This window comes from Thermobia domestica, chromosome 1 (assembly GCF_964235325.1).
Source record: "Thermobia domestica chromosome 1, izTheDome1.hap1.1, whole genome shotgun sequence".
Taxonomy (NCBI): Eukaryota; Metazoa; Arthropoda; class Insecta; order Zygentoma; family Lepismatidae; genus Thermobia; species Thermobia domestica.
In genome coordinates, this window is record NC_137454.1 from 320,189,805 (window position 1) to 320,207,629 (window position 17,825).

General features: G+C 36.4%; 1 protein-coding gene across 1 annotated transcript in view; it reads right to left on the reverse strand.

Annotated features, from left to right (window-relative positions):
- Positions 1-405: 405 nt before the first annotated feature.
- The window catches only part of LOC145662778 (uncharacterized), a 30,851-nt gene continuing 13,431 nt past the window's right edge, over positions 406-17,825 (reverse strand). The window contains exon 2 of the mRNA XM_081728652.1: positions 406-1,318. Coding sequence (XP_081584778.1) covers positions 695-1,318 — 624 coding nt within the window. The 3' untranslated portion in view covers positions 406-694. The remainder of the gene's footprint in view (positions 1,319-17,825) is intronic.

A 17,825-nucleotide genomic window follows, 5' to 3' on the forward strand; every position in this document is an offset into this window, starting at 1 on the left:
AGTAAGTATAATGATTTACGATGGAGGATGGATTTTACGATGATCGAGCTTTCTTCTTTGTGAGGAGGAGGTCAGTAATGAAAGAAAACAAATACGACGGTATTTTCTATTTACAAATAATAATAATAATAATAATAATAATAATAATAATAATAATAATAATAATAATAATAATAATACCTATGAGTGTGCCGCGAGAATTCAAGTTAGACCCGTAGTGTGCCGCAAGTTGAAAAAGGTTGGGAAACGCTGTCCTAAAGTATAGAAGAGAATTCAGAGAAGCAAAGTGGAACATCTAAGAAACTGTTGAGAATGTTGACAAACAAGTGGTCATCAGTTTTTTTAATTTTTTTTTACAGGTTCCACGTTTCAGATCCACCAGTGTTCAAAATTAATTTTAAAACATTTATATAAAAATACTTTTTATTGACAAAAAAAAAAAATAGGTTGTATACTTACAAGACTATTGGCACGACACGACACAACATAACAGTAGCTGAAAGACTGAATAAATCTATGCTCGTTTTACAAAACAAATAATAATTACAAACACTAAATTGAAATTTTTGTACATTATTCGACGACTTTTGAGCAACAGAAAGTCTCTTTGCTTAAAACATAAAAGCGCATAACTTTTGTCAACACATATTACATAAGTTACATGGTAATTTAGTTTACATTTAGATTTAAATTTTTAGAACAAGCCCAATCCCTGTCCGTAAAGAATAGAGTGGGAGAATCGGTCACTTTTGTCAGGTTCCGCGTAAGGAATGTGCCGATAGTGTACCGGTTGATCGATAAGTAAAGATCTGTCCCATGAGACAATGGTTGGGGACGAAGATTCGGTGTTCGGTTGGGCTTCTTCAGTTGGTTTTGTGGTCGTGCTTGTCAATGGCGATCGGGAAGAGGACTCTGTCGATTGTTGTGGTGAAACTGCTGAAATTTCCGTCTCAACAATCACTTCCTTTGTTGGGATTTCAGGAGTTTCAGGTTTTTTGCCGCGAAAGTTAGAAGCGTCTACGTATTTTATATCAACCCGCTGCGGTGTTGCCACATCGAATTCATTATTGGGGACAATGTCGTAAGGGTTATAGCGAACATATGCTGTTTCTTCCAACGGTATAATTTCTACTTCTTCTTCTTTTGGTTCTCCGTCTATGATTTTCCTGAATTCTTGGTTTTTCTTTAGGAATTTCGTCAAGGCATCATCGCTACTTGATTTCTTCCAAAAGAGCTTCAAATCGTCCAGATCAAAGCGTCGGATGGAAGCCTCTACTGATGTCCCAAGGACAAAGCAAATTGCTACAACAAGGATTACCTGGAAAAAGAAGTCAAAAAGTGAAATCAGATTATTATAATATAAGATAATCTGTTACATAACTGTTTTAACGTTACACAGAAAGCTTCTATTTAATGTACGTATATTTTTTCTTAAAACGTTTACAGTTTTATGGTGATAGCTTCAAACGTATAATTAACACTCAGAAAATAAGAGAACTTATGCTATATCGTGTGATCTTTATCGCATAATATCACACATACAAGAAAAAAAGTCACACATTCTTCCTTTCATACCTAACAGTTTGAAGGAATTGCTGTGGAACTGCACGAAAACAGTTAACTGTCTCATTTCCTGTATTCCACAGGAAATTCTCAAGTATTGTTCCAGAAAGTGAGTATTAGTTCAATTAATGCGAAGGTCATTTAAAGGACTGAATATAAATGAATTCTTGGATCATTCTGTGTTGGTCACTGTGACCGGGGAATTCCTTCTTGCCTTATATTACCATATAAAGAATTTGCATTATATACACACACACATAAAGTGTTGTATCCGAGACGAGAAATATCTCATTTCGTTTCAACTCTTGTCTCCAAAACGAGACGATAAGTACATTTTTAAATTCAAGATGAGATCAAAAATATGACAATTCTATTCTCATTTTTTGAAACAAGGATCAAAACAAGAAATGAAATTTCAAGATTCTTATAGGCAACACTAGTTCCCCCTTTTCACTCATGCCTTAGATCTCAAACACTGTTTTAATGTTACATGGTACATAGAATAATTAAGAGATGGAGTAGGTCAATGAAAACTTGTCCCATGACCCACTGACCCACCACCCACTGCGACCCACGACCCACCATGACCCAATGTGACCCACTCCGATCCACCACGCACCAAAACCCATCGTCATCAACTCTGACTCATGATCCACGCCCTCCTCTCCACTTACTAAAGAGTTTACACTGAACCAAACAAAGCTGTAAAACTATCACTAGTCGGAGTTTGAATTTCTACAGTCAATCGCTCAAGCACCACTCTATTACAATAACGGTGGATCTGACCTATAGAATATGAAAAGGTAAAATGTTTGTCATGGGGTCATATTACGATAAATTTCAATTGAGTTATCATATAGGCCTATAATTATTTCTTTGTTGAATTACAGATACTTTTCAGTGGAAAATAGAACGAAAGTCTCAAATCAAAGTAAAGTAGCCAACGTAAACGAGGAAAAAAGTGTAAAATTTGACTGCCTCGAAAGCCAAGCAGTAAGTCCTATCATTATAATTATAAATATCATTATCCAAGAGTGCGTGAAATTCTTTTCTCAATTAGATATATTCATCTCAGGTAAGAAATAGAAATAAATAAAAAAGGAAGAAAAATTGAGGCCTTGAAAATGCAAAGTAGGCAAATTCACCAGTTTCAGGAGATGTCTACAATGCACTCAGCAGAGTGGGTTGTAGTGAATCGGTGGGGCAGAGTGGGTCATGGTGGATTGGTGAGTCAGAGTGGGTCCCGTCCTGTTGACTCCAATCCACTGAGCCACCCAAATTTTGACCCACGACCCACTCAATCTTTGGTACAAATCTATAAATTAATCAAGTATAAAGAGCACTTATCAGTGTTTAAGGAAACGCAAGTCATTACACCATATTCTCCATATGGTATAAATCTTGTTATATCAGACTCTTCGTGAACCTCTTGTGACGCGGAAGGGTTCTGATAACTTTTAAGCGAAATTTAAAAAAAAATCAGAGCATAAATTTTATACATAAATTTTAAAAATGATACGAAAATTTTGAGACGAACCGTGAAAAGCTATTTCGAGAATCGAGACAGGATTTCTATAAAATTTACAAAACAAGACTAGAAAAAATATATTTCTCGTCTCGTGCGCCACACTAAAAGCACATTACCTATATATTATATCGTGCCTCTTTGTTGTCGAGTGGCTAAAAACGGGCACGTGTTTCTGGTTTCGATTCCCTCGGACAGAATTCTGAGTAGTGGTTCGCATGCCACTTGAAGCACTAAGTTCCGTCTCATACAGATGCAGTGCTGCAAAGGAAGGTTAACTTCAAAGCAACCAATGATATTTAATAAATCTGGTATCTCTTACGGTTTATGTCCTATAGGTACTCATAGTGAAATATATTAAAAATTGCAGAAGATTGCAAGCATTTCCGATTTCAATAGAGTGATACGGGAGGAGACGAGTATCCTCACTCAAGATGCTGAATCTCTATGAAAGCCAATAACAGTGTCACGAGTACACCACGTGAAGGAGTTTGGTGTGTATAGCATGATATTTTCTCAATATCGAAACCGGAAATGGTAGTAGATTTATACCACTTCTGACTTTAATAGAGAGTTTAGAGTGGAAATGGAATATATTTTTGGGACGATCAACGTTAAATCGGAAGTAGTTGATTTTGCACTTCCGGTTTGAATAAAGAGTTAAGAAAGAAGATAGTGCTTATTCTTAGAACAATAAATCGATTTTTTAATAAAAAAAACTTCTGTTGTTTTCTGATCTATGAAGGTCAATACTGAAACATAAGTTATCATGTATTTATTTCATTTCCGGTTTTAGTACAGGATAAAAGATAGAGATTAAATGTAATTTTGAAACGGTAAATCGATTGCAGAATCCACTCTCTCTATCTATTACCATTTTCTCTCTACTGGGGCGTTTACACTTGGTCGATTTAGTCGCATGACTAAATCGACTCGCTGCATTTGCCACTAAATCGAAGCAACTAGGCCGAATCAGATCGAAGGATGTGTTTAATTATTTCAACCACAGAAAATAGAACGTCTTTCAATTCAGTTGCCAGTCGATTAGTCGCCTTCGATCAACAAGCGATTAAGTTGAAGTCCCGTTTACACGGTCGATTAAGTTGAAAGTGACGTCAATTCAACTGAAACGAACGCAAATCGACTAAGTGTAAACGCCCCATACAAGGAACAACGGGAAAATCTGAAATGGTTTATTTAATACCACCTCCGTTTGGTGAATAGATTACCTCCACCAACAAACACGATTTCGGATTTTCGACCCCTCGACATCCTGGTCAAAATTGATTATATTTTGTGCCTCCCGGACGGAAATACGGACAGATATGGTTTTATCGCCCGGACGGTCGGAAACACGGACAAAAAGGATAAATATATCAAGTAATTTTGGTCGGTAAATCAAACTCTTTATAAAATCCTTTCTCGCTATCTCTCACAGTCTTTGCTCTATCGCTATTAACATTGAAGCTGGAAATAGATTTCTAATACTGCCGGTTGGAATACAAATATAAGAACGAATAGATGAACGCACTGTACCCCTTATATCAGTGCATTATCCAGTCTTCGGTCGGGGGTGGAGTCTAAGTTCTAGCGGAGAGACCATATTCATCAAGTGCGTGCTACACCAATATGTTTAAAAATTTTGGAGGGTTCCCAGAGATCCAAACAAGTTTAGATTACACAACAAATTCTAACAGCTTACATAGGTATATTATAAAATATTGTTAATAGTTTTTAATTATCAAGGAAAAGAAGAAGAAACTAAATAGAAAAAACTAAACTCCTGGCACAACAGCCTTTGGGGCCCAGGGCTTATCAGCTGGCTTGTGGCACCCATACTTTTGTGGTGATGTGTGGTTAACACGTCGGTCCCCTCGTCGTTAATGTTGGAGCACCCTAATCCTTTCTTTCAAGTAGGTCCTTAATTGTCCTCATGACGTCCAGGTGGACGCCACAATGCCAACACCATCTGGTGAGTACGGCCGGTCGCTTATCTTTCCTGTGATCAAACTCGGTATTGTTTGACTTTCCTGATCTCATGAGATGAGGTATGCGAATGCGGTGAAGGCGTTGGCTTTTTCTTCTTCTTCTTTTCTTCTTCTATTATTATTATTATTATTATTATTATTATTATTATTATTATTATTATTATTATTATTATTATTATTATTATTATTATTATTATTATTATTATTATTATAAGCGTACGAAGTCGTTTTCAGATTTCTTTTTAAGCAACGGGGAATTGGAGGAGGTCAAAATTTATTCAAAAATTACTAATAATGAATCATAGTACCTGCAAAGTAGGCAATTGAACTGTTTTCCTGTCATCCAAGTTAACTGTTACATACTTTTTCAGATCTTTGCATTCTTTTGTATTAAGCTTAGTCTTCACGTGCAAAGAGTGAACATGGCAGCAGGCCAGAGAATCATAGGGAGAATACCGAAGGCATTATACTTGTATTTGTTATACATATAGTTCACGCATTTCTGTACTTTCAAAGATTTTGTATGAACGTCATTCTTCCTGTGAGAAGAACAGACACTTCTACTAGTGGTAGTAGGAATATAAAATTAAAGGAATTTAAATTAATATTATTTTTAAATTATTGGTACCTAAGTAAACTGATTTAAACATTTAATCAAAACTTCGAAAGAAATGGTAAATTTTCGTTCCCATGGGACAAGACCAGGGTGGTTTGTAGGCAAGGGCGCCGATTTATCTGTAAATTTGGGGGGGTGGCATTCAGATGCAGAAGGTACTGTATATATATATATATATATATATATATGAGGATTTTAAAAACAAATTGCATTCAAATTATGCCAAATATTGTATATTCATAAATATAATAGGGGGGCCCACATTAGCTCTGAGGGGCCGGGCCCCCCGCCCCCAGGATAGACGCCCTTGTCTGTAGAACATTCTAAGTAATGACAGTGGTTCCCACTTGAGAAGTTTGAGGATCACAGCTATTTTCCAAATTCTGTTGTTGATCTTTAATTTACAGTTTCTTTAAATCATCCATATTTTGACACAGTAGCCTACATCTAAAATCTAAATTAGGTAACTAACTGATCCATATTAGCTTTTGCTATCTTAAATAACTGAAACTAGAAATATAAATCACTGAACAAAGCTACATATATTGTAAAATAATAACTGGGTAACAGTTTCGCCAACCAAGATATCATATTGGCTTCATCATACTCTGACACGTACAGGCACGACAATACTGCCATCTATTTTCGGAAGTTTCGAGAAAAAAACTGAAAACTGTATCCCTTGCAAGTGAGAAATTGTTCTTTTTGACGATGACATTTCATGGCTTTAGACTGACCCTAAAGGTGGGAAAGGAAAATATTGACCGTACCACAATAAAATGGCTGAACCACTTAAAATTAAATTTTGGAAACATAGTTAGCACCTACCTCACGACACTTCGATTAACTCTTTGCAGCATGATCTTACTAAAACGTTATCTAAAAGATGGTATAATATAAGTACCACCGTAAGGGCACATTCTAAGCGAGAGCATTAATGTTTAAATATTTATCCCTAAAATAGATTATTTTATGGGTTTTGACTATCAAACTTTCACTGGGAAAGGGGACCCAAATACTTTTTTCCATGAACCTACTCTCTCTGTGTGAGGACGGTTACTTCAGCTAGTTCGAGGTATCTATCTATATTTTTGTATGTGTGTGTTATATTCAAATTCTACATATACTACAAATTCAACTTTATTTCGTTAGTTTTTCGCTCAATGCGCGTTATTTAATGGTAATCTCACATCCTTGTAGATTTGGAAAATATTATCTATAACCAGTGGCGTATTTACGATTTTGTTTCGGGGGGGCTTTGCCTGAAAATGTGAAAATTCTGCAAGATATTTTACATAATTTACTATAGTAAATAAGATTGGGGGGGCTTAAGCCCGGAAGCCCCCCTAAATACGCCACTGTCTACAACTTATTTCACTTATATAATGTGGGGCATGGTGACTCAATGGTAGAGCGCTTAACCCCCTGCGTGGGGTCCCTGATTCGATCCCCGGCCAAGTCAGCTTGTGGTGGACAACATCGTGTCTGTTTTTTCGGAGTATTCTCGTTTCCTCCCACTTTCTCATTCCACCAATTCTTGGGGCAGTGGTGGCTTAGTAGTAGAGCGTTCATCTCTGGTGCATGGGGTCATTGGTTCAATCCCAGCTCGCGCCAAGTAAGCTTTGTGGTGGGCAAACACCATGTGCGTGGGTTTTCTCGAGGTTCTCCCGTTTCCTCCCACTTTCTTCATTCCACGATTTCATTCATTTCTCACCATCACCTTCTCTTTTAGCCTAACCGGTATAACCGTGGCACGTAAAACTCATTTTTTTTTCACCTCTTCCTTCATCATTCACTTGTCTTAATCATCATTACAAGCAAGAGTGACGTCAATAGCAGGTGTAATTTCGAATAAAGTTATCTAAAATTAAAGGTATCAGCGTGACGTTTGTTTTTCTTCAATAATTTCTCGTAAAAAATGGTTTCGAATACAAAGTATTTTCGACTCCACCTCAATTAAAAATTTCAGTTTTAAATAATAGCTCTATATTCTCATTTACATAATTACATTTTATCATTTCTGCTAAGTTAGTGGCGCCCTTTACGCATTGTGTTTGTTTTTATGACTATTATTTATTGACATTACTTTAATATTTTATTATTGTTGAAAGTTTATTCTAATTAGAGCAACATCTATGTAATAGGCAAAAGCAAATAAATAAATAGGCACTAGTTTCAAACCTTCTAGCATTCAGTTCTCCCTCTATTACTAATTACAGAGAGATTCCGTGGATATATATAGTCACCCTGGACCAGCAAACTTATTAAACTCTTAACATACAATTAAATACCGAAAAAATATAAACTATTTGACGGCATCACGTAGGATGTTACTTCCAACTTCTTCACCCAACCCATTTATTTAATGTACAACGTAAAATATCACGTGCGTCAGGCAAATAGAAATCCTTGTCTGATAATTATCTTAATTACAGGGTTAGCATCCCCAATGCTTCAATTTAAGTTCTTTATTCCGTCGTTAGAAATGGAGTATTCTTCCTTAAATGGTCAAGAATAGCTTAGTTTAGGCATTCCTGTACTTGTGTACTTGTATGGTAAGGCGTGGTTCGAAACGTCATGATGACGTCAATTTTGTTTTTTTCCCACGCTAAATAATGAAGTATACAAGACAATGCGTGAGCAATCTGGGTTTTTAAAAGAACGGGTGCTAAGAATTATAACTACCATTAAGTTTTTCTTTCTCATTCCGCTGTACTTAGTTCCGCTGGATTCACTGGAGCATAATGCTTCTACACGTCAAAATATTAGGATCGTTCAGTGCACAAGGGAATAATTTCATTTTTAAGATCTCTGCCTGAAACTCCTTACAGAGCTTGAAAGGTTCATGTCCAGATATTAATTACTCTTATAATGTAAAAAAAAAAAAAAAAAAAAAAAAAAAAAAAGAGTTTTACGTCTCACGGATATGCCGGTTAGGCTAAAGGAGACGGTGATTATGAGTGATGAATGAAATGGTGGAATGAAGAAAGTAGGAGGAAACAGGAGAACCCCGAGGAAACCCACGCACACGGTGTTTGTCCACGATAAAGTTCACTTGGCGGGTGCTGGGATCGACCCCGGGACCCCAAGTACCAGAGGTGAACGCTTTACCACTGAGCCACTGCGACCCCTAATGTAAGAAAGTGTATCGGACAAACTTTGTCTTTTTTATCATAACTTTTTAAAATTTTACTTGATTCCTTTGTGCTCTAAAGGCCGAAAAAAGTTACTAAATTACGTAATATCATAACAAATTAATAAAATCTTATAATAGAAAGCTACTAAAGTTTAGTTATAATAATTTAGATAAGCTTTAATATATTTATCTTATGTGTCAAAATTCACCAATAACATTATTGTTTAACTAAAAAAAAATCTCCAAACATGACATAATTATATACCAACTGATATGAGCTGAACTAAATGATATCATAATCATCATCATAGGTATTTTGTAATTATTGGCAGGACACTTGCCGTAACTGAGAATACCGTACATTGCAAAGTATTTGTGAAATGATTTTTTTTTTCTTGTAGAGATTCAATGATTGCGAAACATAGTCGCTTATTCTGAGGGAAGAACATAGACTGAAAGTATTTGAGAACAAGATTCTGAGACGAATATTCGGACCCAAGAGGAACGGGAATGGGGAATGGCGGAAACTTCATAACGAGGAACTACATAATTTACACGGTTTACCAAACATTTTTAGAGTCAAGTCTAGGAGGTTTAGGTGGGCAGGTCATATAGCTAGGATGGAAGAAAGCAGAAGCGCTTTCGAAGTCTTGACTGGAAAACCACTCTGAAAACGACCATTAGGAAGACCTAGGCGCAGATGGGAGGACAAAATTAAGATTGATCTCGCAGAGATAGGAAAACAAAGTAGAAACTGAATCCAGTTCGCTAAGGATAGAAGTCAGTGGAGAGCTTTTGTGAACGCGGCATTGAACCTCCGGGTTCCATAGGCCATAGAGTTAGTTAGTACAGATTCAGTGGCGTGCTGCGGTGAAATTGTACTTTTGGGTAAGCAATCGTATGAACCTTGTTAGTCTATTTTCTGTAAACTATGCAAACATTAACTTAACATTTGAACTAAATGGGCTGCTTCTACTAATAACTATGACAATGGCTACTACCGTTACACTCAGTGGCGGATCCAGGAGAGGGGCAATCGGGGCCATCGCTCCCCCCCCCCCAAGAAGAGGAAACTTTCTTATTTTATATATTAAATAAACATCCTAGAGTTTGGAGTTCTTAAAAGTAGCTCTAAGTAGCTGTATTACAACCCAACGCCCCCCAGAAGTTCGTCCTGAATCCGCCCCTGACTCCTAACATTACTCTACTATTAGCACAGTATTATTATTACTACTACTGACATTAACATAATATTAACAATAATACATTTGAAAAAAAGTTGGCTAAAACTAGAACTACTTGAAATGAGACTCAATCCTTTTGGGTTTTGTTGATAAAATCATTGATAACCTGGTCATAATTGTGGGTTTTCTGTAGCTCTGCAAGTACATCCTTTTCAATAGAGATTAGTGCTAAACTTTTAAGTCAGTTCTGGAATTGCGAATTGCGAGCATAATTTTGTATTCGCTTCATGCGGAAAAACTTCTTTATACTGAAGCACTTGTAGCAGGAATGGATAAAATAAGCTCATACCTCTCCGTATGATTCCTGTAGATGATTTGATTTAAGAAAAACTAGTACTACACTAACACTTCCGTAAGTAACCATAAAGGTTGTATTCCCATTAACTTCAACCGAAGAGGAAGGGAGTCAAAGTCTGTTTAAGGAATTTCAGAACGATTTCACGGAACATTCTTTTGCTTCATCTGAATTAACTGAATTGATGAATTCCAAGGACTGCAAAGAACCTAAATTATGAAATATATTGTTGAGCTGATGCATTACAGCATCAATAAATTCACAAAAGAGAAGTTTATGGGACATCTTAATATCAAGATCATCTTGTACTCTTAACCTCTTTCTCTGGTTCACTCTCGTCTTTTGCTTCTCCAATATTCTTCAACTTGTTCAAGTTTTTCTTCAAGTTTAAATTTCAATTCTTTTATTTTAATAATACAATAACTAATTCCATGCGATTTCATTTGCCAGATGGAGAACAATACATCAGTCAGAAGAAAAATGTTTGAAGATATATTCAATATAAAATTGAACCCGAAGTCTTTTAGTGTAACTAAAAATCTACGAGCAGAATTAATGCTTCATAATTCCATTTTTCATCTGGATCTGTCAGTTTTTTTGTTTTTTTTTAATTAATAATATAAAGTCCTTGTGATATCTTGATACTGCACCAACTAAACGAAAATTATAGTTCCAGTGTGTGGCAGACTCTTTGGGCAGCAACCTCCTAATTTCAGTGTTCAACGCATGACTCCTTTTTGTGAACAGAGAAGAAATCTGTTAACCCATTTAATGTTAGGAAGAATAATTTGCAATCTTTGATGTTAGAAGTCATCTGGGACAATAACAGGTTTAGTTTGTGAGCGAAACAATGGACTAAAATGGCGGTGGGACACGATGCTGCAACAGGCCCGAAACCAGCCACAGAGCTTGGGGGGGGGGGGATGAGTATGTTAGGGGAGGGCAGGTCATTAAAAATTCTCTTACAAATATCTAAATTATGTATTTTGTATTGAGGACTGTAGGGGGCATGAAAAGTGTAGGGGGCCAGGCCCCCCTCTTGTTGCCGGTCTGTGTTGCAACTGTCGCCTGAAGTTCATTTAAATGACTCGAAAAACTGCCGCACCATCGTAACTTTGTGCTACTAGCTTTTGATTATAGTTGTACCTATCAATTATCTGGTAAGCAATGTTGGGAAGAGCTTCAGCTGACGATTTCCAGAAACATTAATGAAACCCAAAAATGCTTCCTCAGTTGTGCGTAATGAAATACATAAGAAAGCTGGGAAAAATTACTTACATAGATGCCTTGATCCGGGATTATAGAAACAAAATATGGGAAACACGTATTAGAAATATATTCTATTAAATCATTCTGAATTCTATTAAATAAATCATTGAACAGGAACACCTTACAATTTTCTAATTTACTGTGTAATAAGGATCATATTTGTTAATTAGAGTTATTAGTTTTACATAATTTTCTCTATTTAAAGAATCTATACTCCCATTTTGACTCTTGAAAGCCTGTTCTTGTTTTCGCTCTCCCCCCCCAAAAAAACGAACGAACATCAATGAAACTTTCGTAATGCCTCTGTTTTTGAGAACGCTCTCATTTTGCTACTGATCGCTTTTTTTTTTTTTTTTTTTGCTCATTAAGAAGCATATGGCCAATCCTGGATTTTCCAAAAGTTTTTTTTTTTCCGTAATTATGGCTTTCTGATGACATTGGAAAAGACAGCTTCTTTGAAGGTTTGTCCTACGTTATTCATGTCATTATATCTTCCATTGTTTCAAATACTTTTATCATTTGAAAAAAAGCAGACAAGGTCAATAATATAACTTGTTTGTAGAAGAACAACTACATAACCATGAAATGTTGTAATACAAAAATGTCGAACTCGTCTTTTCACTTCGGTGGAAATATTAAGCTAAGGTGTTGCAATATCATTCTGCATAATCACCTTTTTGTTTTCGTATGCTCGAGAATCATAATTAGATCGCCGAAGACCACATATCATATACAGTCACAATATTACCTCTAGTTCCAACCTCTATTTCCATTTCGCAGACTTCTTGCTTCCACTACAATAATCAGAAGCTGCTGTTGCATACCTTTCTCCCAAACATTGCATAAAATTTCGAGTATATCACTACGAGTGTGTACGTATATCACTTGCACATAATTAAACAACTAAATATCGCAGTTAAACAGATACATGCCAACACAATGTTTAAATGCCTTTCTGACTAGTTTTAGTGCAAGTTTTCTCCAATGGTGACAAGAAGATTAAAATTTTTTCACAGACTTTCTGCTTTAACTTTCGGTGTAACTAAGCAAAGTGAAGAATTGATTCCAGACGGGTAAGCAGTACCAAAGAACAACGCTAGAGGACATGCTTGTGGCTATAATGCTGCTACTAGTGACTGACAGTATGAAAAACTCGTCGCAGCATGGAAGGAGAGCTTTTGAAAATCGCTTGGAATAAAATAAACTAAAGAAATAATAATGTTATGTCTGTGGGTTTTATCTTTGGGTATGCACTGCTTACCTTACACACATGAGATAGCCGCCACTGTACAGATTTGTATCCCTAATTTTAATTCTAAATCTATTTCGTTAATCCAATAGAATCATTCCCAATTTTTCTAATTACCAATATAGGAAAAAACTGGCTATACCAATGTTGGTGTCGGGAATGAAATGAAATTTTTCATATGTACGTTTCACGGTTATGCCGTGAAGTCTTAAGGAGATAATGATTATGAGAATGATTTTTTAAAAAATATGTACAGGAGTTCAATATTTTATATTCTAAAAATTAAAAGAAAAAACTGTTTCTGACGAGTCTGTCAAGTTAGAAAGATGAAACCCAATATATAAACTCATTATTAAAAATAGAGACACAAACAAGCTCCAGAGTTTTTGAGAATTTCCGTTCTAATGAGGGCAGGGAATTGTATTATCATATAGCCCCTTGCATGCGGTATCTTTAGTTATATTTGTTATATTTTATAATTCGGGGCATGTCAGAACACTATAATGGAATGGGATTATCCAAACATCGGTTTGGAATACAGAGTTGAGTTTTTATTTGCATTTTGCGAACTTATCCAAAATCGAGGTTATGAAGGATAATACCTAATATTAACTTATGCTCCGAATCACGATTGAGGCTTTAATCTGTTGCAATTGGCAAGTGCATAGAGCAAAATTGATCAAAACTTATAGTAAAGGATACTCCCCACCAGGGGTAAAAGTGAATCTTAAAAGGTAGGGGGACGCATGACGTCACACAGTCCCCCTTGCCAATCTTTGCCCATTGTATTTTTTTTAGGACGTAGGGTGACGCCATCGATATTTTATGGAAGTGGGGAGACGACGTCCCCTCACTTTCCCCCACACTTTTACCCCTAATCCCCACCTGATTATCGCGCCTCCAAGAGAGCAAGACTACCCGGTCCACATCGTTCGTACCAGCGGTTTAAGATAGAGACAGACCTCAACGTGCCTTAAATCTGAACGTATTTTCGAACCTTGATTTCTGTGTTTGGTAGCTGTAACTTAAAGTTTATAAAAGAAACATTGGAAATTGATCAAACTATGGGTCAAAAGTGTTTCAGATAGATTGGATGTTATGTTGTAACATTAATGGAAAATATTTCATTAACAAATAAAGGAAGGAAGAGGGGTTAACATCTTGAGTTTAATGATGAACTAAAATATCAAATTTACCTTTATCCCATCACCACATACAGTACACCCACCTACTTACTATATACGTACTTCCGGGTGCCTCTGTATAAGAATTAGGGATTAGGAGTTAGATTGCTGGGCTTTCCAGCATCTATGGCCATGTTATCCCGTCACGTATGAGGGATAATGTCCCTCGGCGATCACACTATCCGGGGAGAGGGAAGAAAGGGTTGAGGATGAAAGTAAGCCGCCTAGGACCTATATGTTAGGTACCATCCCAGTATTTGCCTGGTGTGAATGAGGAATACCTAAGAAAACCTCACTGAAGGTGGCTGGCCTGAAAAAGTTTTTACACTTTTTTAATCAATTGTCTCCACCGGGAATCGAACCCAGGACTACTCGCACGTAAGACAAGAACGTTAGCGACTACGCTACACTCTGTACACTCTGTACACAGATATTACTCTGTATTAAGCAATAAGTGTATATACATTGTTCGAAAAATTAATGAAAATTTTAACGAATTTCATTTAAAAATTAAGCTTATGAAAATATAATTGAAACATGTCACCGAATAACCCTGTATAGCACATTTCAGTTAGGGATACGCACGAGACGAGTCGAGACAGGATTTTCCTGACAAAATTCGAGTCGAGGCACGGCTCTTCCAATAGTAAAATATACATTTTTTGAATCGAGACATCACTTTTACAGCTCATTTTCGAGACGAGACAGACACAAATCTTGTCTCGTGCCCATCCCTAATTTCAGTAAATTCGAGAAAGGAGAAAATCTGCAGTATGTTCATGGATTAAGCATTCTTCCTCTAAGAGACCGTTTTTAAGCATACCAGTACCATAACTTGGACAATAAAGAAACGAGCCTCTCAGTATTTGTTAGTCGTGTTCTGTGCAACACTTGATTCCACTGGTACCTCAGCATATTCCAAAATGTGCTATTCATAGTTGTTCAATAGAATTATTTAATGAATTAAATAAAAAAAATTAGTCAGAAGAAAGTAGAATCTAAATTAATTTCAAATTATTTTATGAAAATTAAAATAAAAAATAACAATTTGCGCTACTATGCAGTGAAAATTGTCTTGTGTTGTGAAAGTTAATATAAAGTTTAATGGATCCAGTTAAGGATATGGAAATATTAGTTCACTGTTCTAAAAATTTAATGTTTACAAGCAAAACTCATAATTAATAAACAGTAAAATTAGTATCATAAAATTCAAAACATTTCACATAGTTTCTCCGAAAAAAACTATATTTTTTTAAATTCGTTACAAACTTTTAAATGATTATGAATTAAAATTTACTCCTAAAATATTTAATTCATTAGAGAAAATCAATAAGATGTTAAAGAACTTGAGGAAGCGCTGTGAAGAACATGGAATGAAAATAAAAGTTAGAAGGACAAAAGCCATGGTGATTGGAACGAAGGAGTCGGTGTCAAATATAGAAGTAGAAAGGGAGAAAATAGAACAGGTGACTAGTTTTCGACATCTGGGTAGTATTATCAGTAGTGATATGAAGTGTGAACGTGAAATAAATGCAAGGATAGGAATGGTGAAAGAAGCCTTTAGAAGGAGGGGGAATACTATTTTGTGGGACCTTGATAGAGTTGAGAAAAAGTCTCATAAATGCTTCGTGTGGAGTATTGTGTTGCATGGGTCAAAAACATGGACATTGCGCAAAAATGATGAGAAAATACTGAAAGCTTTCGAAATGTCGATGTGGAGAATAATGGAAAAATTAGCAAGGTGGAGCGAAAAACGAATGAGAGGGTATTAGAAATGGTGGGGGAAATTACAATTTTAGGTATTATTAAGAAGAGGAAGAGGGCCTGGTTTGGACATTGAGTAAGAAGGAACTGTATCATGAGGGACTTGCTAGAGGGTATATGGTGGCACGAAAGAGAGGGAGTGTGAAGGAGACTACAATTAATGGATGATATCAAAACAGAAAGATCATACGTGAAGACGACGAGGTTAGCGGAAGACCGTGGAGCATGGAAGATTCTCAGTTGCAGCAAGTGACCTGCCAATAATGGCAGAAATTAAAAATTAACCTAATTTTTAACTGATAAATTTAAGTGTTAATTTTTTTAAAGGATTAATTGCAAGTCTGAGTATATGATATTCCTAAGAACAATATTTATTAACTTCGGTAAGGAAGGATTTAAAACTTATTTTCTCACTCAATATAACTGTATGTTCACTTACTTTTAAAATAATAATCACATTAAAATATTTTCTTTTCTCCTACCTTGATCATCCTTCTTTGACCTTTATAGTTATATAACTTCTCGTAAAAACATCTTGAGTAACTTTCTACGGATTAACAGTAGGATGACAGTGAGGTCATCAGCGTAGCCAACGTGAATTTTAATCAACATCTAATCACTGTATTCTACAGTTGCCGTGAAATAGATACGAATGCAGTAAAGAAACATAGAAAGTTCTTATGCATATGGATTCAAAGACGGGTCTTTTCGAAGCTAGGTATTAACCAAATGCAACAATGTTAATATAAAGTCCAGTGGTTATGACCTATTGCTTAACTGAGGCAGAGGCAAACTTGTTAATTAATTACGTAGTAATTTGTTGAATATTTTTGAAGTAGTGAGAAAGTATCCGAGAGAAACTTCAGATACATGGTATTTGCTCACTACAAGATCACAGTCTGCTACCCATAGCCAGAACACTAAGTCAGAGAAAATGAAATGAAATCTTTAAGTTTAACGTCCCACGATTATGCCGGTTAGGCTAAAGGAGACGGTGATAATGAGAAATGAGTGAAATGGTGGAATGAAGAAAGTGGGAGGAAACGGGAGAACCCGAGAAAACCCACGAGCACGGTGTTTGTCCACCACAAAGTCCACACGGCGCGAGCTGGGATCGAACTAGGGACCCCAAGCACCGGAGGTGAACGCTCTACCACTGAGCCACCGCGCCCCCACTAAGTCAGAGAATGGGGAGGTCGATGACGTTTTTTTGGGGGGGTAACTTAAGCTCATTTCACATTCTTGACTATTCTTTAAGAAACACGAATTTATCTAAACAAAGAACTGAAAGTTTCACAGAGATCTGAAGATGGTTGTAGGGAGACTGGATACCTGGTTCCCTAGCTATAGGCCTTCTACTCTGTACATCAAAGGTCAAAAATAGCCAAGTGTTCTTGAAAGCTAGAAGAGTTCGAAACTGTCAAAATGTTGTGAACGTGAATGAATGTGGAAGAAAACAAGACATCACAAGACAGTTGTGTAGCCAGTAGGCCTGACCAGGGTCATGCCCTCCTTTCTTAGCACAGTGATATCGAAAATGGTTTCTTCTATCATGCAATGTGTTCCTTTTTAAACAAAGTGCAATTGCATTCACATCCGAAGATGGGCGGCCCGCAGAAGGTGACGCCTGCTCTGGGGTCATGAACATTCATATCATGGTAGTTTTATTGGGAGACAGGTATCAGGATTTATTTATTTATTTATATATTTATCTCTGGTTAGGCATACAGAAGAAGGTGACCTGAGTATTGTATGTAATTTATATGATGAAATGGAGTGCAGGTAACAGAACACAAGGATATGTCATGTTAGTTGCGACGATGGTGTTAATCTTCTCTGAGGCTACTCAGAGCGGGTTTACACATTTGGAGCCCTGTTAGTTATAAAACAAAGAACTGAATTCATGAAATTATGTGCAATGGATGAATGGATGGTGACAATATAGGGCTATATACGACGACCGGGGATGTAGTTAGCGGTGGTCTGATGGTG